Below are 25,139 nucleotides of genomic sequence, written 5' to 3' on the forward strand. Positions count from 1 at the left end.
GTGACTTGACATTAGATAGACTGCAGAGGTTCATGAAGGCCCCCCACCATCACTTTCTCAATGACAATTATAAATGGGCAATAAATGCTGGCCTAGTCAGTGATATGCACATCTCACAAACAAATAGAAAAAGATTGTCTGAAATCTACTTCTTAGTTTTCACTTACATAATCTAATTCTACCTCCTCACTTCCTTGATTCTGTTTTCTCTTGGCCAATTTGTAACATTTTGGGAATTATAGGATGCTGAAGGCATTATTGATGTTGTGTTTGCAATAATTACTATGATCAAAATGTTCCACAAATGATTAATTTGAGAAAGTTAGTTGATCCCAGTTGCAGTGGGGTTACTGAAGCTGACCACCATAACACTGGGCTAGAGAAAGAGCATTGGCTGCTGTGAAGTAAATCTGTGGATGTGGGTTAGGATGTGGGATAGTTGTATTATATTACAGCTCCTCGTAGCATGTTATATTGCTGGGTTGAAGTGATATATGTTGTTACTGGTTGCTGATGATCCTGAAGAACACACAAGTCTTCAATGTAAAGCAAACGCATTTATTAAGTAATGATAAAACTAATAAATGAGTTCGACACTTTACTGAACTATATCTAGAAATCAAGTAATGACATATAACTATATAAACTGTATCTGAACTACACGTGGTATCTAGGCTGTGATCTAACAATACCATGCTACTGCTATCTAGCTGCTCCTGTGTGGAAAGAGACCAAGAGCCTTTGGGAGCTCAGTTATATAGTGTGATCTGGTGGTGCCCTCTAGTGGTAGTGCCACAGCTAAGTGTTGTGATTAACCCTTTAGTTACATGTCTGTCTACATATCATTACAAGGATTGTGAAATCCCGCCCTTCGCAGCCCACCAAGGTCACTGAAGAATGGCTATTATGCCAAGGATTTTGGTGGCTCTGGAATTATAGCTCAGCAAGGAGTTAGTATCTTCATGGGATAAGGAGAGAAGAAAGTGATGTACCATCAATGACGACAGACGAGAGTCGGAAGAGTAAACTGTGGCTTTAATCAGCTAAAAGATGCCTGCTGGCAGCCGGTCCCAGAATGAGGGCAGGGCTGAAGGATAGCTACCTTTATACTTGAGCCCGAGGGGCAGAGCCAGCAGGGACAAACCCAGACATGTAACAAACAGTAAGAACAGTAAGTACCATAAGTAAGAACAGTAAGTACAATATAATACAGTGGTCTACCACATTCACCCCCTGTTAAAAAAGCGTCCGGCAGGGGTGAAGTGGACGGGTTGAATTAGAGATCAAGTCTGTCGGGGGCTTTGACCTTCTGCTGTGATCGCCTCAGTCCCGGCTGTGGTGAGGACACTGGTGTCAGGTGAAGTGTTGAGGCCTGCGTGTCCAGGAACGTGTCATCTTCAGGATAAGTAGCAATGGAGGGAGACGGTGTTGAGTCGTGAGTAACAACAGAGGGAGACAGTGTAGAGTCGGGGGTAGTGGTGATGATCGCTGGGGAACCTGCGGTTGCCAAGTCCCGAAGGCAGACTGTGTCCTCCCACCTGTCATGTTGTGCCACGTAGGCATATTGGGGGTAGCATGGAGGTGAAGGACCCGTTCGACCATGGGGTCCGACTTGTGACTCCTCGCATGCTTCCGGAGGAGGACGGGCCCTGGAACCATCAGCCAGGACGGGAGCGAGATCCTGAGGTGGACTTCCTGGGGAAGACAAACATTCTCTCGTGAGGTGTCGCATTGGTGGTGGTACACAGGAGCTACTAGATGGAGTGGAGCGCCTCGGGAAGGACCTCCTGCCAGCGGGAGACAGGGAGACTCCTAGACCGTAGGACAGCCTTCCAGTCCGTCGCGTTCTCCCTCTCCACCTGTCCATTTCCCCGGGGGTTGCAGCTCGTAGTCCTGCTTGAGGCAATGCCCTTGCTAAGCAGGAACTGACGCAGCTCATCACTCATGAAGGAGGAACCCCGATCACTATGGATGTAAGTGGGAAACCGAACAAGGTGAAGAGGCTGTGCAGGGCTTTGATGATTGCGGCAGAGGTCATGTCAGGGCATAGGTTGGCGAAAGGGAAACGTAAGTACTCATCAATGATGTTGAGAAAGTACACAATACGGTCAGTGGAGGGGAGGGGCCCTTTGAAATCGATGCTGAGGCGCTCAAAGGGGCGGGAGGCCTTTACCATGTGTGCTCTGACCGGCCAAAAGAAGTGCGGTTTGTACTCCGCGCAGACCTGGCAGTCCTTAGTCATGGTCCTGACCTCCTCGATGGAGTAAGGCAGGTTGCGGGCCTTGATAAAATGAAAAAAACGTGTGACCCCCGGATGACAGAGATCATTGTGGAGGGCCCAAAGTTGGTCTACTTGTGCGCTGGCACATGTACCGCGAGATAGGGCATCTGGGGGCTCATTGAGCTTCCCAGGTCGATACAAGATATCATAATTATATGTGGACAGTTCGATCCTCCACCTTAGGATCTTGTCATTCTTGATCGTGCCCCGCTGTGTATTATTGAACATGAAGGCAACCGACCGTTGGTCAGTGAGGAGAGTGAATCGCCTGCCGGCCAACTCTGGAGGGTACGGGAGAAGAAAGCCACGGGCCTGCCCGCCTGGTTGAGGGTAGCGGCCAGAGCAAAGTCAGACGCATCGCTCTCCACTTGGAACGGGATGGACTCGTCCACAGCGTGCATCGCGGCTTTGGCAATATCTGCCTTGATGCGGTTGAAGGCCAGGAGGGCCTCAGCTGTCAGGGGGAAAATGGTGGATTTAATGAGTGGGCGAGCCTTGTCCGCATAATTGGGGGCCCACTGGGCATAATAGGAAAATAACCCCAGGCATCTCTTCAGGGCCTTGGAGCAGTGGAAGTTCCAGGATGGGGCGCATGCGGTCGGGATCGGGCCCTAGGACTCCGTTTTCCACAACGTAGCCAAGGATGGCTAGGTGGGTTGTGCGAAGACGCATTTCTCCTTATTGTATGTGAGGTTAAGGAGCTTGGCGGTGTGGAAGAAATGTTGGAGGTTAGCGTCATTGTCCTGCTGGTCATGGCTGCAGGTAGTGACATTATCCAGATACGAGAATGTGGTCCGCAGAAGTATTGGTCAACTATTCGGTCCACCATCCCTTGAAAGACCGAGACCCCATTGGTGACGCCGAAGGGGACCCTGAGGAAGTGGTAGAGGCGGCCATCTGCCTCGAAGGCAGTGTATTGGCGGTCCTCTGGGCGGATAGGAAGCTGGTGGTACGCGGACTATAAGTCAATAGTTGAGAAGACTCGGTGCTGCGCAATCCGATTGACCATGTCAGATATGCGGGGAAGAGGGTACGCATCGAACTGCGTGTACCGGTTGATCGTCTGACTGTAGTCGATGACCATCCGGTGCTTATCCCCAGTTTTGACGACCACCACTTGGGCTCTCCAGGGAGCTAATACTGGCCTCTAGGATTCCTTCCCGCAGGAGTCGCTGGACCTCCGACCTGATAAAGGCCTTGTCCCGAGCAATGTATCATCTGCTCCTAGTGGCGACAGGCTTACAGTCCGGGGTGAGGTTAGCAAAGAGTGGGGGTGGGGCGATCTTAAGGGTCGAGAGGCTACAGACGGTGAGAGGGGGCAGGGGTCCATCGAACTCCAAGGTAAGGCTTTTGAGGTGGCATTGGAAATCTAGACTTAGTAGTAGGGCAGCACAGAGTTGGGGGAGGATGTAGAGCTTGACATTTTTCTACTCGACGCCCCGTAATGTAAGGGTTCCGACATAGTACCCATGGACTTCCACAGAATGTGATTCGGAAGCCAGGGAGATTTTCTGGGTCGCGGGTAAAATTGGGAGGGAGCAGCGCCTTACCGTATCTGGGTGAATGAAACTCTCTGTGCTCCCGGAGTCGAAGAGGCAGGTCGTCTCGTGGCCGTTGATCCGGACGGCCATCATGGATTTAGTGAAGTGATGAGGTCGAGATTGGTCGAGGGTGATGGAGGCGAGCTTCGGAAGGTGGGTGGGTTGATCGAGGATAGCGGAGGCGAGCGTACGATCTGGTGAGCAGGGGTTCCGGGAGGTGGCGGGGTGATTCCAAGATGGCGGCCCCCATGGGTCGCACGTGGCGGGTGGTGTCGAAGATGGCAGCCCCCACAGGTCGCAAGTGGCGGGTGGCGTCGAAGATGGCGGCCAAGATGGCAGCCCCCACGGGTCGCACGTGGCGGATGACGTGGAAGATGGGGGCGGTCCCCGCGGGCTGCACGCAGCACTGCTGGGTTTAGAAACAGGTCGGGCCTGGCAGACTTTAGAGAAGTGGCCCTTCTTTCCGTACCCGTTGCAGATCGCGTTCCTCGCTGGGCAGCGTTGTCTGGGGTGCTTACCCTGGCCACAGAAGTAACATTTCGGGCCTCCAGAGTTGGCAGGTCGCTGCGCGGCACAGGCTTGCGGCAGCCCTGGGTCGGGTGATGGCGGCGCCCACGAAGTCCACGAGGGTGCCGCGTGGTCGGAGGTGTAAGCATCCATGTTATGAAAGGCCACTTCCTTTTTTTAAAAAAAAAATATTTTATTGAAAATTTTTGGCCAACCATCACAGTACATTGTGTATCCTTTACACAGTAATATCACAATATAAATAACAATGGCCAGTTTTATAAACAAGAAATAAATAATATATAAACAAAAACAAAAACAAAACTAAATGGCAACTGCCTTGTCCCAGATAAATATTCTCCAAAAATATGTTTTAACAGTCCAATATACAATTATCTACAACAACAACCTATACATATTATACTTATATACTTATATATTAACATCCCTGAGAATCCCTCTGGTTCCTCCCCCCCCCCCCCCCCCCCCCCCGGGTTGCTGCTGCTGTCTTCTTCTTTTCCATTCCTTCTATCTTTCTGTGAGGTATTCGACGAACGGTTGCCACCGCCTGGTGAACCCTTGAGCCGATCCCCTTAGGACGAACTTAATCCGTTCCAGCTTTATAAACCGTGCCATGTCATTTATCCAGGTCTCCACACCCGGGGGCTTGGCTTCCTTCCACATCAACAGTATCCTGCGCCGGGCTACTAGGGACGCAAAGGCCAAAACATCAGCCTCTCTCGCCTCCTGCACTCCCGGCTCTTCTGCAACCCCGAATATAGGCAACCCCCAGCTTGGTTCGACCTGGACCCCCACCACCTTCGAAAGCACCTTTGTCACCCCCACCCAAAACCCCTGTAGTGCCGGACATGACCAGAACATGTGGGTGTGATTCGCTGGGCTTCTCAAGCATCTCGCACACCTATCCTCTACTCCAAAAAATTTACTGAGCCGTGCTCCAGTCATATGCGCCCTGTGTAACACCTTAAATTGTATCAGGCTTAGCCTGGCACACGAGGACGATGAGTTTACCCTACTTAGGGCATCAGCCCACAGCCCCTCCTCAATCTCCTCCCCCAGCTCTTCTTCCCATTTCCCTTTCAGCTCATCTACCATAATCTCCCCCTCTTCCCTCATTTCCCTATATATGTCTGATACCTTACCGTCCCCCACCCATGTCTTTGAGATCACTCTGTCCTGCACCTCCTGCGTCGGGAGCTGCGGGAATTCCCTCACCTGTTGCCTCGCAAAAGCCCTCAGTTGCATATACCGGAATGCATTCCCTTGGGGCAACCCATATTTTTCGGCCAGCGCTCCCAGACTTGCAAACGTCCCATCTACAAACAGATCTCTCAATTGTGTTACTCCTGCTCTTTGCCATGTTCCAAATCCCCCATCCATTCTCCCCGGAGCAAACCTATGATTATTTGTTATCGGGGACCACACCGAGGCTCCCGTCTTTCCCCTATGCCGTCTCCATTGCCCCCAAATTTTCAGAGTAGCCACCACCACCAGGCTTGTGGTGTATTTCTTCGGTGAGAACGGCAACGGCGCCGTCACCATGGCTTGTAGGCAAGTCCCCCTACAGGACGCCTTCTCCAATCTCTTCCACGCCGCTCCCTCCTCTTCTCCCATCCACCAACATACCATTGAGATGTTGGCGGCCCAGTAGTACTCGCTCAGGCTCGGTAGCGCCAGCCCCCCCCTATCCCTACTACGCTGCAAAAATCCCTTCCTCACTCTCGGGGTCTTCCCGGCCCACACAAAACTCATGATACTCTTCTCAATCCTTTTGAAAAAAGCCTTCGTGATCACCACCGGGAGGCACTGAAACACAAAGAGGAATCTCGGGAGGACCACCATTTTAACCACTTGTACCCTCCCTGCCAGTGACAGGGATACCATGTCCCATCTCTTGAAGTCCTCCTCCATCTGTTCCACCAACCGCGTTAAGTTTAACCTATGCAATGTACCCCAATTCTTGGCTATCTGGATCCCCAAGTAGCGAAAGTCCCTTGTTACCTTCCTCAGCGGTAAGTCCTCTATTTCTCTGCTCTGCTCCCCTGGATGCACCACAAACAGCTCACTTTTCCCCATGTTCAGCTTATATCCTGAAAATTCTCCAAACTCCCCAAGTATCCGCATTATCTCTGGCATCCCCTCCGCCGGGTCCGCCACATACACCAATAAATCGTCCGCGTAAAGAGATACCCGATGTTCCTCTCCTCCCCTGAGTACTCCTCTCCACTTCCTGGAACCCCTCAATGCTATTGCCAGGGACTCAATCGCCAGTGCAAACAATAATGGGGACAGAGGACATCCCTGCCTCGTCCCTCTATGGAGCCGAAAATACGCAGACCCCCGTCCATTCGTGACCACGCTCGCCATCAGGGCCCTATACAGCAGCTGTACCCATCTAATATACTCATCTCCAAAGCCAAATCTCCTCAACACCTCCCACAAATAATCCCACTCCACTCTATCAAATGCTTTCTCGGCATCCATCGCCACCACTATCTCCGCTTCCCCCTCTGGTGGGGGCATCATCATTACCCCTAGCAGCCTCCGTATATTCGTATTCAGCTGTCTCCCCTTCACAAACCCAGTTTGGTCCCCATGGACTACCCCCGGGACACAATCCTCTATCCTCATTGCCATTACCTTGGCCAGAATCTTAGCGTCTACATTTAGGAGGGAAATAGGTCTATAGGACCCGCATTGCAGCAGGTCTTTTCCTTCTTTAGGAGAAGCGATATCGTTGCCTCCGACATAGTCGGGGGCAGCTGTCCCCTTTCCTTCGCCTCATTAAAGGTTCTCATCAGTATCGGGGCAAGCAAGTCCACATATTTCCTATAAAATTCGACTGGAAATCCATCCGGTCCCGGAGCCTTCCCCGCCTGCATACTCCTAATTCCTTTCACTACTTCCTCTATCTCGATCTGTGCTCCCAGTCCCACCCTCTCCTGCTCCTCCACCTTAGGAAATTCCCGCCGGTCCAGGAAGCACATCATTCTCTCCTTCCCATCCGGGGGCCGAGCTTCGTATAATCTTTTATAGAATGCCTTGAACACTCCATTCACTCTCTCCGCTCCCCGCTCTATCTCTCCTTCCTTATCCCTCACTCCCCCTATTTCCCTTGCTGCTCCCCTTTTCCTCAATTGATGGGCCAGCAACCTGCTCGCCTTCTCCCCATACTCATACTGTACACCCTGTGCCTTCCTCCACTGTGCTTCTGCAGTACCCGTTGTCAGCAAGTCAAATTCTACGTGTAACCTTTGCCTTTCCCTGTACAGTCCCTCCTCCGGTGCCTCCGCATATTGCCTGTCCACCCTCAGAAGTTTTTGCAGTAACCGCTCCCGTTCCCTACTCTCCTGCTTTCCTTTATGTGCCCTTATTGATATCAGCTCCCCTCTAACCACTGCCTTCAGCGCCTCCCAGACCACTCCCACCTGGACCTCCCCGTTATCATTGAGTCCCAAGTATTTTTCAATGCACCCCCTCACCCTTAGGCACACCCCTTCATCTGCCATTAGTCCCATGTCCATTCTCCAGGGTGGACGCTCTTCTGTTTCCTCCCCTATCTCCAAGTCTACCCAATGTGGAGCGTGATCCGAAATGGCTATAGCCGTATACTCCGTCCCCCTCACCTTCGGGATCAACGCCCTTCCCAAAACAAAAAAGTCTATTCGCGAATAAACTTTGTGGACATAGGAGAAAAACAAAAACTCCTTACTCCTAGGTCTGCTAAATCTCCACGGGTCTACTCCTCCCATCTGCTCCATAAAATCTTTAAGCACCTTGGTTGCAGCCGGCCTCCTTCCAGTCCTGGATCTCGACCTGTCCAGCCCTGGCTCCAGCACCGTATTAAAATCTCCCCCCATTACCAACTTTCCCACCTCTAGGTCCGGTATGCGTCCTAGCATGCGCCTCATAAAATTGGCATCATCCCAGTTCGGGGCATATACGTTTACCAAGACCACCGCCTCCCCCTGTAATTTGCCACTCACCATCACGTATCTGCCCCCGCTATCCGCCACTATGGTCTTTGCCTCAAACATAACCCGCTTCCCCACTAGTATAGCCACCACCCTGTTTTTCGCATCTAGCCCCGAATGAAACACCTGCCCCACCCATCCTTTGCGTAGTCTAACCTGGTCTATAAGTTTCAAGTGCGTCTCTTGTAACATAACCACGTGTGCCTTAAGTTTCTTAAGGTGTGCGAGTACTCGTGCCCTCTTTATCGGCCCGTTCAGCCCTCTCACATTCCACGTGATCAACCGGGTTGGGGGGCTTTTTACCCCCCCCCCCCTTGTCGATTAGCCATCCCCTTTTTCCAGCTCCTCACCCGGTTCCCACGCAGCTGTGTCCCCCCCAGGCGGCGCCCCCCCGCCCACCCCACCCCATTCCGGCTCCCCCCTCTCCCCAGCAGCAGCAACCCAGTAACTCCCCCCTCCCACCCCCTCCGCTAGATCCCCCACTAGCGTAGTTACACCCCCCATGTTGCTCCCAGAAGTCAGCAAACTCTGGCCGACCTCGGCTTCCCCCCGTGACCTTGGCTCGCACCATGCGACGCCCCCTCCTTCCTGCTTCCCTATTCCCGCCATGATTATCATATCGCGGGAACAAAGCCCGCGCTTCCCTTTTGGCCCCGCCCCCCATGGCCAACGCCCCATCTCCTCCACCTCCCTTCCTCCCTCCACCACCACCTGTGGAAGAGAGAAAAGTTACCGCATCGCAGGATTAATAACATAAAACTCATCTTTCCCCCCCTTTTTCCCCCCTCTTCGCCCCCCATACTCGCCCCACCACTTTGTTTCAAACGTTCTTTTTTAGTAACCTGCTTATTCCAGTTTTTCTTCCACAATAAAAGTCCACGCCTCATCCGCCATCTCAAAGTAGTGGTGCCTCCCTTGATATGTGACCCACAGTCTTGCCGGTTGCAGCATTCCAAATTTTATCTTCTTTTTGTGAAGCACCGCCTTGGCCCGATTAAAGCTCGCCCTCCTTCTCGCCACCTCCGCACTCCAGTCTTGATATACGCGGATCACCGCGTTCTCCCACCTACTGCTCCGAGTTTTCTTTGCCCATCTAAGGACCATCTCTTTGTCCTTAAAACGGAGGAATCTCACCACTATGGCTCTGGGAATTTCTCCTGCTCTCGGCCCTCGCGCCATCACTCGGTATGCTCCCTCCACCTCCAGCGGACCCACCGGGGCCTCCGCTCCCATTAACGAGTGCAGCATCGTGCTCACATATGCCCCGACGTCTGCTCCTTCTACACCTTCAGGAAGACCAAGAATCCTTAAATTGTTCCTCCTCGCGTTATTCTCCAGCACCTCCAATCTTTCCACACATCGTTTATGGTGTGCCTCGTGCATCTCCGTCTTCACCACCAGGCCCTGTATATCGTCCTCGTTCTCGGCAGCCTTTGCCTTCACGACCCGAAGCTCCCGCTCCTGGGTCTTTTGCTCATCCTTTAGCCCTTCGATCGCCTGTAATATCGGGGCCAACAGCTCCTTCTTCATCTCCTTTTTAAGCTCTTCCACGCAGCGTTTCAAAAACTCATGTTGTTCAGGGCCCCATATTAAACTGCCACCTTCCGTCGCCATCTTGGTTTTTGCTTGCCTTCCTTGCCGCTGCTCTAAAGGATCCACCGCAATCCGGCCACTTTCCTCTCCTTTTTCCATCCGTATCCAGGGGGGATTCCCTTCTGGTTTACCGCACTGTGCTTTTAGCCGTTAAAATTGCCGTTGGGGCTCTTATTAAGAGCCCAAAAGTCCGTTCCACCGGGAGCTGCCGAAACGTGCGACTTAGCTGGTCATCGCCGCACCCGGAAGTCTGAAAGGCCACTTCCAACGAGTCTGAGAGCTGTACTGTGTCTTGGAAGTCGAGTGTACCCGCTTCTAGTAGGCGCTGGCGGATGTAATTAGATTTTATGCCTGCGACATAGGCGTCCCGGATCAGCAATTCGGTGTGCTTGACAGCCGATACCGCCTTACAGCTGCTGTTCCGGCCGAGTACCCGCAAGGCGTGCAGAAATTCAACTTGCGATTCTCCGGAGCACTGTCGCCTCATGGCAAGGAGATGCCTAGCATACACCTCGTTGACTTCTTTAACATACTGCCCCTTCAACAGCGTTATCGCATCCTCGTACGAGGTAGCGTCCCTGATAAGAAGGAAAACTTGCGGGCTCACCCGGGAGTTGAGGACTCGCAGCTTGTGGGTCTCAGCAACGGCAGTGGCGGAGGAATCAATGGAAGGTTCGAAGCAGCTTAGCCAGTGTTCAAACGTGGCAGTGGCGTCAGCTGCTTGGGGTCCAGCTCCAGGCGGTCAGGCTTGAGCGATGGATCCATCTTAAAATTTTAGCTGATACAAGCTGGGGGCTAGCAATATTTGGAGTAGTGGATGAACCGGGAGTGCAGGAGGCGAAAGAGGCCGGCATTCTGGCCTTTGCGTCCCTAGTAGCCCGGCGAAGGATCTTGCTAATGTGGAAGGAGGCGAAGCCCCCCCCAGCCTGGAGCCCTGGATAAATGATCTGGCTGGGTTCATAAAGTTGGAGAGGATTGAGTTTGCCTTGAGAGGGTCTGCGCAGGGGTTCTACAGGCGGTGGCAACCGTTCCTAGACTATCTCGCGGAGCGTTAGAGGAAGGTCGGTCAGCAGCAGCAGCAACCTTGGGGGGGGGGGGGGGGCGGGGGGGTGGAGGGGTCGTCCTGGGAGGGGGGGAGGGGGCGGGGAAAGGGGGGACTGCCTGGGAGGGTGGATGAGCAAGAGATAACATGAAGGGTTGGGGAAACTGGCACGTACTGGTGAGGGCCAGTGTACAAAGCTGTGTAAATATATCATTTTGCCATGTATATATCTTGCTCTGCGCGATTTCTCGTTTTTTTTTTGTTATGGGGGGGGGGGGGGGGGGGGGCAGGGGGGGTTATTGATTGTAAGGGAGAAAAATTGTGTTAAAAAACTTTCATAAACATATATATTTCTTTAAATAAATTTTTTTAGCTGATTAAATTGATGTACCAGCAATGACGACAGACGAGAGTCGGAAGAGTAAACGGTGGCTTTAATCAGCTAAAAGATACCTGCTGACAGCTGGTCCCAGAATGACGGCAGGGCTGGAGGTTAGCCACGTTTATACTTGAGCCCGAGGGGCGGAGCCACAGGCGGAGCCAGCAGGGACAAACTCAGACATGTAACAAACAGTAAGAACAGTCAGTACAATAAGTAAGAACAGTAAGTACAATATAATACAGTGGTTACCACAAAAAGAAGTTAGAAAAGAGAAGTACACCAATAATGGATTTTAGGTCCTAAAACAGATTTCTACAGTGGAAAATATCGCAGAGATTCAAATACTTAATTAATTTAATTACCACTAGATGGAGCTTTACACACATCTTTCACTTGGCACTGGCAATTTTGCTGGTGAACGGGCCTACAGTTCAGCGATGCTCTCGGCATCAAGATAATGGCTGCCTTTGCAAATTACTTTCCAGACGATATTATCGGCTCCCTGGTGCAGGTTTTTTGTGCTCATGTTGATGAATTGCGAAATAGCCTTGAGAGAATCATGGAAATGGAGGAGAATCCTATTGTTTGATAAAGCAATTTCCCTGGTGAGAGTTCGCCTTTGATTTTTGGAAATCCTGTTGCATGGTATGACGTTTATCCTGACCGACTCGGGATGTAGGGGCCGGACAAGGATTGTTTGTGAGCCCGGCCTCTTGCGAGGAGTGGGGGGGGGGGGGTGGTTTGAGGGTTTGTTGTCATGCTTACGTAATTGCAATTTGAATGTTGTGCATTTCAGGTTCGACGGAGCACATTGTACCTCGTCTTTGAGGCCTGGGGTTTGTCAGAGACCCTGACCACGGGTCTTACTGTTGCCCTGTCTTCGATGCTCATCATGAGTGGTTGGAGGCAGCTGGACGTGTCAAGTCATCCACCCTCCCCACACCCCTCAGCTTGGGCCTAAATTCCTTACTGACTGAGCTTCAGGGCGATGGTATGGCGGAGGTGAAGGTGCTTAATTTGATGGAATTTTGGAGGGATTCTGAGGGTTGCTCAACAATCCTGTCATGGCTTTGGCCTTTACAAGTGCAACAGATGCTGTTATTACCCGGCAGTTCATCAATAATCTTAAATTTTATTCCTTTGCGATTATGCTGCTGATTTCATGTTATTGTCTTTTTTCCTGACAAGGGTGTATGATATATGAGCACAAAGGTGAGGGTCGCATGTAATCCTGGTTTGCCAAAAAACATTCTGAGTCGGTAATGTGACACATGGTTTGTACCTAGTCTTGCCCTTCTTTTCTTTTATGCACTGTACCCCTTGCACTTATGAGGAGAGAGTGAATTTTAGACACCCCTTATCTCGATTATAGGAAAGATAAATGGAGCCATAGCAGCTTGAGAATTCATGTTTATCTCCCATGAAAGTACGGACAGATCATGTATCCCAGAGAGGAATGAGTTCCTTCTGATTCTTCTTTGTGGTTGGCATCTCTGAAGTTGTTAGGGTGGAGGGAAATAAGTGGTGGCACGTGTCTAAGTGTGGTCAAGTAATCCTTGCTTGATTTGCTGGAGTAACAGTCTGTGTGCCTTGGATCTGCGTTATTGGAGCCCTTATTCGGTTTGAGGATAGGCTTGATGGGGAACTTAGTCACCATCCTCCTATTGTATGAATATTTGTTGGTCCTCTCTGTATAAATATGTAGAATCATTCTGCACTGTGCCTGAGGTTAAAGTTTTGTTGCTTCATGTGTTATATTAAGTTCCTTTTGGAACTGGTGTTCTCACAAATTCTCTCTGTACGTTTTTATTTGTTACTGTGGGGTGAAAGAATCCATGATTAGCTCTTGTAAGGGTGCAGACAGGTCTGATATCTGAGAGGAAGCATGTTATTGGTGTCTCTAGTGTTGCTAGAGTTGAGGGAGATGTGTTCTTACACATGCCCAAACTTGGTGGAAGAACCTGTCCTGCATTTTCGTGGTTATTGCGAGTAATCACCGCATGGGAAGGACTGCACCGTTTTAACATGTTTTCATGGCCTTATCCTGTTCTCCCTTGATCTCTGGGAATGTGCGTAGAGACATCAAGTTGAATTTAGTGATTGTACTGGGCCAACTGTTCTCCTGCCCTCCTCTTTATCTATATGTAGGTTGAGACATTTTTGCTATGCTGAACCATTCCTGTGGTTTTGTTGCGTTATTTGTTAAAATGGAAAACGTTCAACAGAAATATTTTTTTTATAAAGAGGTCTTTGCAATTGTCAGAAAAAGTAACTACCTCAGAGCTGTGTTAGGATTTTCAGTTAACCGTACTAAATTGTAGGTCAGCACGGTGGTGCAGTGGTTAGCGCTGCTGCCTCATGGCGCTGATCCCGGCCCCGGGTCACTGTCCGTGTGGAGTTTGCACATTCTCCCCGTGTTTACGTGGGTCTCACCCCCACAACACAAAGATGTGCAGGCTAGGTGGATTGGCCACGCTAAATTGCCCCTTAATTGGAAAGATTTTTTAAAAAACTTAATTAAGAAGTTGCTGGAATGCAAATGTTAATTAATGTGTGGAAGCAAAATGGAATTTACTTTTGTGATTCATTCAATGGTTCAATTGTCTGATTCGGAGTTAGAACAGTTAGATTGGTTGGCATAATGAACAACCTATGAATAGACCATAAGAACCAATAATGGGCAAATATGAGCTTGAAAGTAGTTTGACAGCCAAGGGTGGGATTGAGGGAGTTATGGAATGTTTTAAAAATTAAATTACGGGATGTGGCCGTCGCTGGTTAGGTCAGCATTTTTTGCCCATCACTAGTTGCCCTTCAGAAGGTGGTAGTGGGTTGCCTTCTTGAAACTGCAGTCCTTGAGGTGTAGGTACACCCACTGTACTGTCAGTGAGGGGTTACAGGATGTTGCCCCAGCAACAGTGAAGGAGCGGCGATATATTTCCAAGTCAGGTTGGTGAGTGACTTGGATGGGAACCTCCAGCTGGTGGGGTTCCCAGGTATCTGCTGCTCTTGTCCTTCTAGATGGTAGTGGTCATGGGTTTGGAAGGTGCTGTTTAAGAAACCTTGATGAGTTACTGCGGTGTATCTTGTAGATGATACACATGACTGCCACAGTTTGTCGGTGGTGGAGGGTTTGAATGTTTGTGGAAGGGGGAGCAATCAAGCAGTTGCTTTGCCCTGGATGGAATTGAGCTTCTTGAGTGTTGTTGGAGCTGCACTCATCCAGGCAAGTGGAGAGTATTCCATTACATTCCTGACTTGTGCCTTTTAGATGGTGGACAGGCTTTGGGAGTCAGGTGAGTTACTCACGTAAGGATTCCTAGCCTTTGACCTGCCCTGGTAGCAACAGCATTAATGAGGCTAGTCCAGTTCAGTTTCTGATCAATGGGAACCCCCAGGATGTCGATTGTGGGGGATTCAGCAATGGTAATGCCGTTGCTGAATCCTCTCTTGTAGGAGATGGTCATTGCCTGGCATTTGTATGGCACAAATGTAACTAGTCCGAAGGATGAGTCCATGTTGACTCTGGTCTATCACCTTTCGGTAGTTTGAGCAGTTATGAAGACATGAGGCAATGAGGAGAGAAGAAAGAAGAAAACTCTGTGCATGCCAGCTGTCCTGCCCGAATAGGGCCAGTATTTGTTATTTCATAGAATTTCATAGAATTTACAGTGCCGAAGGAGGCCATTCAGCCTGCACCAGCCCTTGGAAAGAGCACCCTACTTAAGCCGCATGCCTCCACCCTATCCCCCTTTATCCCCACCTAACATTTTTTGGACACTAAGGGCTATTTAGAATGGTTAATCCACCTAACCTGCACATTTTAGGATTTTAGGAGAAAACCGGAGCACCCGGAGGAAACCCACGCACACACGGGGAGAACATGCAGACTCCGCACAGACAGTGATTCAAGCCGTGAATCAAACCTGGGACCCTGGAGCTGTGAAGCAACTGTGCAACTTTGTCGCGGTTGCTGTGTAACTAATGTGTTTTGGACATCTTAACTCTCATTAAACTGAATATACTCACAGACTTAGTTGCAGTTGACCCAAATTGACTGATTAAACACAACAATACTGTATAATTAAAAAACACACCAAATTGATGAGTTTTAATCTCAAAAGTGTTCTGTGCTCTCAGCACAGAAATCTGAGACATCTGCCCCTGGTAAATTTCATTTTGACTCCACGTCAGCATCACATCATGTGGAACAACAAAAATACTTCATTTTCACATCCGGAGTTGATTCTGTCCTTAACCAAATGCTCACACACCAAACTATCAGCACAGTTTTCTTTTGTTGCTGCCAGAAAATGATATGGCTTCAGGAGTGGGCAGGTGTAATGATGCACTTTCACAGACCTCATTTGTGAAAACCAGCAACGACGGCTGGTTTATTTATTCTTCACATCGGAGCCTGTTCTAAGCAGAATTGAAACATAGCTGGAACTTAACCAACTCCCACACAGCCAATCCCCTTGTCCAGCATGATTCCAACTATAGGTTTTACCCTTCCAGACACACTTAAAACTATACCTATGTTTATCAATACATTCCAGAACATAAACATTCAATGCATTAAAAAGGAGTTCCTCATGTCACCTCGGGTTCCTTTACCTCTCACCTTAAACTTGTAACCTTTGGCAATTGACCCTTCGGCCTTTGAAAACAATTTTCAATTATTGATTTCCAAGTGTCAGCAAAACTGAATGGTTTGGAACAATTAAAGGAGATATTCACCATGAGGAAAAAGGAATTCTTGACACTTAATAGAAAGTTACAAAAGGTATCCGATCACCTTAACGTATGGGGGCAATTTTGAAAGTTAGTCATGTAGACATGATTAGTGTTCAGAGTTTTTGGATAAAAGCTTTCCAGACCAGTTCAGGGGCCCCGCCGGGGGTGAAAGAACCCGCCATGGATAAGCTGGCTCAGGGAAAGCTACTTGAATTTAAGAAGGCTGAGATTAGGCCAGTGAAATGAAAAGGGGTCGGGAAAATGGATTTCACAACAGGTGATAGGAGTGAGCCAGAGACTGAATTGGTCAACACCTCCTGTGTTAACTTAAACAGGGAACAGGGCCGTCCACCGGCAGCAAACTGATAGTGATGGAGTTGCCTCACACAGTCAAAAGAGCCACATGGCAGAGCAGTAGAAGCTAGCTCACTCCATGTGAGCCAGGGTGTCGCAGAGGACATGGGACCGAATAGGAACTGGTCCATTCCTACAGTGGCTACATTGGGAAAGTCATTATCACCCATGCTCGCCCTGGCTCAAAAGACAGGGCAGGTGTTGCAGTTAACCCCCAGACATCCAAAATGAGTGGGCAGTACTCAGTTGAGCAGCGTCGGGGAAAAATAAAGGCTGAGATGGGAGTAGCAAAGGTTACAGGAGATGCCTCACCTGGTTGATGAGCTATCGGGCAGCGCAGCAGGAGCTAAATGGCCTCTGAGGGCAAAAGAGTCCTAAACAGAATGGGGCAGGTTGGCAACCAACCCATCCTCAAGGTAACAGGGAAACAGTCACCTTGAAATTCTACTGGCCTTGGAACTACCACAAGGGAAGTTCATGTGCAGTTAGAACCAAATTGAATCCAACCGGTGAGTATCTGCCAGAAGATGGACAAATCTGTGGGTAGACAGGTGGGATCAACTGAGAAGTAGGGACAGGAGGCCCCCCAGTGGCAAGGCTGGCAGACCCCGGAATCTCAAATGACCAGACAGGAACCTTGATGCAAGAGCGATAGGAAGATGTGGCCACTTTGCACAGAAAATTGAAAGAAACTCACAGGGATCCACTGGGAGGTTTCCCACTAGCAGTGCATGATAAAGGTGTGGTCAAACCCCACCAATAAATCAAAAGTCCTACCAGCTAAGCTCCAACCAGCTGGCCCGGTTCAGGTAGGAAACCTAACAGGCTTGGTGGGATTCTCCCCTCCTGAGAATAAATGTTGACGCCGGGGCAGGATTCATGGACTTCCATGACAACAAAACTATGCCGCACCTGGACTGAATCAGCAACTGTTAAGGGACGAGCACTGGCACCACATGGAACATAATCGATTCCAATGAGAAACGGTGCGGGATTCACCAGATTCGCATTTGACACTTGGGAGGCTGACAAGCTGCAGCTGCAAAGACACATTTCACTCCCCACACACACCATCTCAGCCAACAAGATGAGGAGAGCATCATGGACGGCAACCCTCAACAAGCGACCCAAGACACCACGGAGCTCGAGTCCGGGGATGACACTGATTTCCCTTCACAGCTGTCCATACACCGTCCACCATCCCAGACACTCACCGCGGTTAGACACTTTAGTGAAGAGGCTTTGGGACACTCACTGGTGTGCACCACACACATGCTCTGGTACAGCAGGTGGCGGTAGAAAGTCCCGAGGGCGCAGACGTTCAGAGGGCGGTCGACCCCAGGGACGAGCTGCCATCCAGACGGGTTTCAGACATCTGGAACGGACAGTCCCATCGATCGTGGAGATGCAGTTGCAGTCAGGGACTACATGATGGGTTGTTGGTGATCATCCAGCACCTACAGGTGCAGTTGAAGGAGTCCATCCCCGTGCAGGAGCAGGAGGTGGTGCCAATCTCCAGGCCAACACCACAGGGGTAGCGTCCGTGGTGGAGGCATTTGACGCAAGGGTTTCAGCTATGGATCAGCATGTCCAAGGCCTGGGGCATTCTGTGCAGGCGCTAGCCGAAGCCCGGGATTGTCACATCACAGGCAGCCATGTGCCAGAGCCACCTGTAAATTGCAGTGGCGCGTCTGAGCCTGGCCCAGTCACAGCAGGTCACGGCTGAAAACGTCGGCAGCATTACCCAGGCGCTGGCCGGCGTGGCGCAGACACAGAGGAAGGTAGCCCAGTCCCACAGCGAGGTGGCACAGTCACTGGCTGATGTAACACAGGACCAGAAGGCGGTAGCACAGTCAATGAGTGATGTGTCGCAGTCTCAGGTGGCGATGGTCCACTCCCTGTGCTCCAAGGCCACGATCATGCAGACCCTAGTTGAGATCAGAGCGGGCTTCCAGGACTGGCAGCATCAGGTGACTGGCAGCAGCAGGTGGAGCCTGAGGGGATCACTCCGCTCGGACCCCCATCCCATGGAGTAGCCCGGGGGGCTATTGGGCAACCCAAGGGAGGAGGAGGAGTTGGGGCCTTGTCGGTGACTCCCGCAGGGGAGGTGCTGGAACACTGCAGTGCCTCGGGCCCCCCCCCCTGTCCCTGACTCATCTGGCAGGCAGCGGGCAGAACAGGGTGGCACCACGTCACCTGGGACACCCGAGCAGGGCCCGGTTGCTCAGAAAACGCCCGCCAACGGGGACTCAGGATGCAGGGCGGGAATCACAGCAGGCCGCCTCCACTCCTGATATACCTTCTAGGGATCCACCGAGTCATAGTGACAGGGCCCGTAAGGCCAGAAATGTAGATACCAGTTAAGTTAGCACAGGTGCAGGGCACAGTTTAGTTATAAGGGCTAGGGCACGTATCTAGAAATATTTGTGCACCTGAAACACCTGTTAACACTGTTACAACCTGCCTTGGTGCTCTGTCAGATGGGTGCGAGGTGTGGAATCTTCATAACTGTTAAGAATTGTTTAGATTGCCACTTGAAATGTCATTACATACAAGGTTACGGACCATGTGCTGAAAAATGGGATTCAAATAGTTGGATGCTTTATGGTTGATGCAAGCACGATGAGCCGAAGGGCCTCATTCTGTGCTGTAAAACTCAATGACTCTAGTTCAGCTCAGGGTCACATTAAGAGTTATAACTCCACATCATGTGGTGGAATACCAAATCTCCCTCTGTAACAAACCTCCCATCCTTCTAACCAACCTGCACTCTGAAGGTTAGGTCAGTAAAAATTCTACCAAATGTAAAGGTATGAAATCTTGCATTTGTATAACACCCACTGCGTGGGTTTCTTCTGGGTGCTCTGCGTGGGTTTCCACGCGGGTGTTCCAGTTTCCTCCCACAGTCCAAAGGCATGCAGGTTAGGTGGATTGGCCATGATAAATTGCCCTTAGTGTCCAAAAAGGTTAGGAGGGGTTATTGGGTTAAGGGGATAGGGTATAAGTGAGGGACTAATTGGGTCGGTGCAGACTCGATGGGCCGAATGGCCTCCTTCTCCACTGTAAGTTCTATGACCACTTGAATGTCTCAATGCACTTTACAGCTAATAATGACACAGCAGTGTAATGTTTTCTCAGTGCTGCATTCGTGTCAGCCTGGATTTTCTGTCTCAAAGCACAGGCGTGGAATTTGAAGCCTGAACTTTGTACTTCATAGACAGTTGTGCGAGCAACAACAGCATAGCTGACACAGTAGATGAAGAGAAGCAGGAGGCCAAGATAAACTATTTGGTGAGTTTGGAGGCAACAGCATGCATACTGAAAGCAAAGTCATTGTTAGAGATGCCCTGGCTACAATTATATTGGTTAAGTGGGAGGGGTTGATGTAATGTTGACCTTGACAAAGTTTGCAGCAAAGCTGAAGAAGACATTGAGGGATAGTGCAACAGTCAGATGTCATCTTTTGGGAATTTAATTACAGCCTTTTTCAGGCTGGTGGTCGGACTAAAAATTAACTTGCCAGATTCAGACATGGATTTGTAGAAAATTTTAAAAGAGATTTGGGTTGCAAAAGTGCCCAATCACTTTAAAAGAAAAAGGTTGTTGGTAGTTTGCAAGGATAGAAGATTAAGGATAATTTAATTTGAGAGGGATAATGATGCTGATTTTAAAATGGAGATATCACACATTTAATCATCCCCAGTGAAATACAAACTTTCTAAATGGTACTAAGTCTACTGGTGGTCATGGAAATGATCCAATCCATTCCTGCAATATCCTTTGTGCCTAGTTTCATTGATACCTTTAATTTATTTCAGTCCCTGCCAGTGTTCCTTCAAGTCTCAAGTATTGCTGACCTATTCTATTCAATCCTGCTCCCAATCTCATTGAGATACAGAGAAATGTTTGGGTGGAAATGAGAACAATGGTGCTATCTGAGGATTTAGGGGGCTGTTTAGCACACAGGGCTAAATCGCTGGCTTTGAAAGCAGACCACAGCAGGCCAGCAGCACGGTTCAATTCCCGTACCAGCCTCCCCGAACAGGCGCTGGAATGTGGCAACTAGGGGCTTTTCACAGTAACTTCATTTGAAGCCTACTTGTGACAATAAGCGATTTTCATTTGTGGGCAGCACGGTAGCATTGTGGATAGCACAATTGCTTCACAGCTCCAGGGTCCGAGGTTCGATTCCGGCTTGGCTCACTGTCTGTGCGGAGTCTGCACATCCTCCCCGTGTGTGCGTGGGTTTCCTCCGGGTGCTCCGGTTTCCTCCCACAGTCCAAAGATGTGCAGGTTAGGTGGATTGGCCATGATAAATTGCCCTTAGTGTCCAAAATTGCCCTTAGTGTTGGGTAGGGTTACTGGGTTATGGGGATAGGGTGGAGGTGCAGGTTAGGTGGATTGGATGCTATCCCTCTCTCAATAATGCCATGCTTCTCCTCAACTAGCACCTCCACCTACCTCCACACAGTTAGAAATATAGTTTATTTTGTGTTGTATGTCCAGAAAAGGTTACCTGCTGGACTTTGTACTTCATAGACAGTTGTACGAGCAACAACAGCATAGCTGACACAGTAGATGAAGAGAAGCAGGAGGCCAAGATAAACTATTTGGTGAGTTTGGAGGCAACAGCATGCATACTGAAAGCAAAGTCATTGTTAGAGATGCCCTGGCTACAATTATATTGGTTAAGTGGGAGTAACTGCTGGAGTACCATCCAAACTGCAAATTTCAATCTTCCACCGATTCTGATCAACTATTGCCATGTGTGACTGGGTTCATAAAATCCAGACTCGGACATCCTGGGAGGTCATCATCAAGAGCCATAAAGTCTTTCATGTGTATTGTGTAAAGTGCCGACCTAATGTCCCAATGAATGGCATGGACGTAGCACTGGAAGACAGGCTGGCAGCCTGTCATTTAAGAAACAACTGGGACAGTATTTTAGTTTCACCATCCATTTTACTGAGGATTTGGCAGTATGTCGATATGCCTGAATGTAACAGACCCTGGGCCTATGGTTGAATTAGCTGTTGAAAGCCCCACAAGCACTGTAATAAGTCTCCTTAATATGGTATTGTGCATTTTTCTTCTATAATAGATCCGTTTAAAGAATTTCCCATAAATAATAATCTCCATGTTATGTGGAAATGAAAAATACATTTATTACAAGTCTCCATTAAACACACATGGAAAATCAAAAATACCGTCTAAAGTTTTACATTTTATTTGTCATTTCTAAAAACATACAAGTGTGTCATTGCTATGTTGATGCATTAACGAATTATGAGCTTTTAAGTTATCTTTGTATGTCCCTGAGTTAGAACATGGCCAAAATAAAGTTGCTCTACAATGTAGCCCTTTCATTATATGTCTTTGCTGACCTAAAACATAGCCTTTAGGGGAAAAAAGCCACATGAACATGATCACAGCTATGAAGGTGCCCTCTTCATACAGTAATATTTTCACAGCTAATGAAATGTAAATATGCCAATGTGCCAATCCAATGGCAAACTACTTGAAATTTGAAAACAATTCTCACCCAGGTATTCTGCTTAAATTGTGCATTCCATATATAACTGAAGAGGCACCAGTCACATATGTGGATGCATGAAAGGATAATTACAGAAAACTCTCTTGCAGAAGTTCTCAAACTGCTTTTGTAGTACATTAGACAGAATTGATTAAGGTGAGCACAAAGTAAATTTTAAGGTTAGTAACTTCCAATCCCTTCGCTCCACTCAATTTCTTACCTCTTACGGAATGAGAAATTATTAAATTAACAGGTTACTTACTCCATTCAAGTGCATTTTGATTTCAATCCTTTGAAAAAGAAGGAATGGTAAGGCCAGTTGGAGAGTGAACTAAAATACAATGGGGTTCAGTTTCCACCCGTTAGCACAGGCAATATTTGTGCAATTGGGTTGAACGGCTCAACTTGTGCAAAACTTTAGGGAATTTTAAAAGTAAGTGAGTTGCACCTGAAATGACTGTTGTTCACATTTACCATGATCGTCTGCATTGCTTTCGGATTCGCTTTACTGGGCCAGGCCTGTTAACAAAACCAGCCAACCTCACGGTCAAAGCTGTGAGATTCAGCTGATTAGAGGAGACTCTTCCAATTGCAATAGTGCTGTTACATGCCTCTGCACTAGTAGACACATTTTAAAGACTTTTCAACATCAAGAAATAATTCACTAAGACACTGACCAGTGTACATCAATGAAACTAATAATAAGGTCAGTGTTGTTTTTAATATATCACATATCATTTTCAATGTAAATGTTACATTTAGTTGAATACAGGTAGAGGATTGGACACTCACTGAAATGCCTATTTTTAGCTGATGAACCCATTCTCAGCTGTACTAATAAAACCAAAGCAGGTTACTACTCTTAAACACTAAAGAATACTTTATATGAAAAAATAAACATTATTTTCTGTTATGTCACTCGATTAGGCAGGTTCATGGAAAATTTTGTTTGTGGTCATGCAAATGATTCTGATCAGGCATGAACTGTAACCTAACCAGTGGAAACTCTGTCCCAGTATTTTCACACCAACGCATGAATTTGTCGGTCTAGCCTATAATTTGAGCATTCCATTCTAATAATTTAAAAGGGTAATTACATAGTCAGTTCTTATCAAAGAGTATAAATCAGGCTGATGTTCGAAGGTTAAACTGCACTCAAATATGTGTGCCATCAAATACAGGGCAGAAGACATGGGCAGTAGAACTACAGGTAGCAATGGCAGTGCAATGGGACCACCAAGAGCAGAATAAAAGACACAAAGCATATCAGTTCTATTGTTTGAATTGTACGTAATCTAAAATAAAATACCACCAATGTATAAAATTAGATACTCAAATTATAGGCCACACTGTAAGATTGATTTTGTTATATTAGTTGAAATAATAATATAGTGCAAACAATACTACCGGGAATGATAAGCAAACAAAATAGCTGCAAAATAAGTTTTCCATTTTTAAAATTTTGAAACTGGCGAATAAAGGAAACATGGTGTCAGATTTTTCTCAGGGATGTTCGAAGTTCAGCAGAAACCCTATTCAACATTTGCAAACTGAATCTAATCTGAGGGAATTCCTGACCACGCTAGCTGAGCCTTCTAACTGGCTGCAGAAAAGATCATGGGAATTTATCTCTGGGAATTATCTCCTTCAATCTTGGGGCCAGTGAGTTTATCGATATTATATTTATATTCAAAGCAGGTCATCCTCCCTGCTCTTATGATCAACAGCAATGCTGCAAAATCCTTGAAATGAAATAAAACAATCAAGTCAAGTTATGCAATTATACATTTCAGTTTGACATCCACAACTTTACTAGCTGAATCAGCTCTTTTCAAATAGCAAGATAATGCACTTTCCTAGGATTGTTCCAACTGTGTGAAGTGATATTCAATACTGGTAACTCATGTCAGTTATGCCTAATTTGGAACAGATTTGGAAGTGATGGTGTTAGGGAAACTTAATTGGAAAATTTTGGAAAGAACCTGTTTGGCAAACCTAACTCAAAAAAGAATATTAAGAAACTTGCTAAAGGCAGACAGTAAGAGACAAATTAACAAAATCTTAATAAGTACAACAACTGAACCATCGAACACTACTTAACTTGTTACATGGAACGGTATTTAAAAATCAAAGCTAGAGAGTTAAATGCTGTAACCTTGAAAATGGCACTTTGTTACTAGTATTGGGTTAGGTATGACTTGTATTCTGCCAATTACATCTCTATGGTGATTATTGATAGTGCAAATTACGAAGTTGATGATTATACTATTACAGATATAGTTAAGTAAAGAAGTACATTCAATTTTATGTCAGGCCTTTGATGTCTAACAAGCATGGCAAGAATTGCTGGTTTATGCAAGATAAATTAATTCTATGATTCAATGAATCCTCAAGCCAAATGGTAATGGATAACCTAGACATACATGGTAAATCCCAATCCAGTTCTCCCAAATCATTTTCCAAATCAATTTTTGGTACGAAACTGTTGTGCTTAAAAAAAGTTTTAAAATAATGAGTTTAAAACCTTTCAGGTGAATATTTCCAATTAAAATGATGACATTTCACTGTGTTACACTTTCATTGCTTTTGCATGTCCGGATTCTGTTGGTTATCAGAATCTCTTTTGAAGCATGTCCAAAGTGCATTGCACACCAAATTCCATAATTACATTTACACGTAAATATAAATGCATCATGTGGAAACGTCACTGCATACTTCACAACAAGCAATTTAATTAAATAAAAATCATTTTGGATCTTCAACTGTTGGTAGAAAGGTCTTTAGCTGTATAATCTCAGTAACTGGCTGTTTTCTGTCCTGATAAAAATCAAGTCCTGTGATCAGCTCCACATCCCTCACGCGTGCTCTGTGAGCCCAAATCCGCTCTTCAACCCACAGAGATTCTTCTCTGTCATCCTGCCAAGAGCACAGGACACAATAATTTAAACATCGTTAAACATATCTAAATTAAAGCCTGTTAAGATTGTGCTATTCATGCAGATCATGCCACAGAAAAAGAAGTAAACCCTTATACATAAAAGATAGCAGGAGGCCTTTTGGCTCTTCGAGCCTGCTCCGCCATTAATCATGATCATGGCTGATCATCCAACTCAATAGCCTAATCCTGCTTTCCCCCCATAGCCTTTGATCCCATTCTCCCCAAGTGCTATATCT

The 25,139-nt window shown here is 47.7% G+C and overlaps 1 protein-coding gene and 1 long non-coding RNA gene across 6 annotated transcripts in view; both read right to left on the reverse strand.

The window, feature by feature from the left end:
• Positions 1 to 635: 635 nt before the first annotated feature.
• LOC140410711 (uncharacterized) lies at positions 636 to 11,798 on the reverse strand. Of its 2 annotated transcripts, none has more exons than XR_011940713.1 (3): positions 11,413 to 11,798; positions 3,832 to 4,500; positions 636 to 1,695 (listed from the first exon to the last, which is right to left on the reverse strand). It is a non-coding gene; the product is annotated as an uncharacterized lncRNA (long non-coding RNA). The 2 variants fall into 2 exon arrangements; XR_011940712.1 differs by having other exon boundaries at positions 11,351 to 11,798.
• A 9,774-nt stretch (positions 11,799 to 21,572) lies between these two features.
• The window catches only part of LOC140410710 (ectonucleotide pyrophosphatase/phosphodiesterase family member 3-like), a 280,597-nt gene continuing 277,030 nt past the window's right edge, over positions 21,573 to 25,139 (reverse strand). For all 4 annotated transcript variants that reach the window (XM_072499147.1, XM_072499148.1, XM_072499151.1 and 1 more), the window contains one exon: positions 21,573 to 24,881. In XM_072499147.1, the coding sequence (XP_072355248.1) occupies positions 24,711 to 24,881 (171 nt within the window). In that variant the 3' untranslated portion in view covers positions 21,573 to 24,710. The remainder of the gene's footprint in view (positions 24,882 to 25,139) is intronic.

This window comes from Scyliorhinus torazame, chromosome 4 (genome assembly GCF_047496885.1).
Source record: "Scyliorhinus torazame isolate Kashiwa2021f chromosome 4, sScyTor2.1, whole genome shotgun sequence".
Classification (NCBI taxonomy): Eukaryota; Metazoa; Chordata; class Chondrichthyes; order Carcharhiniformes; family Scyliorhinidae; genus Scyliorhinus; species Scyliorhinus torazame.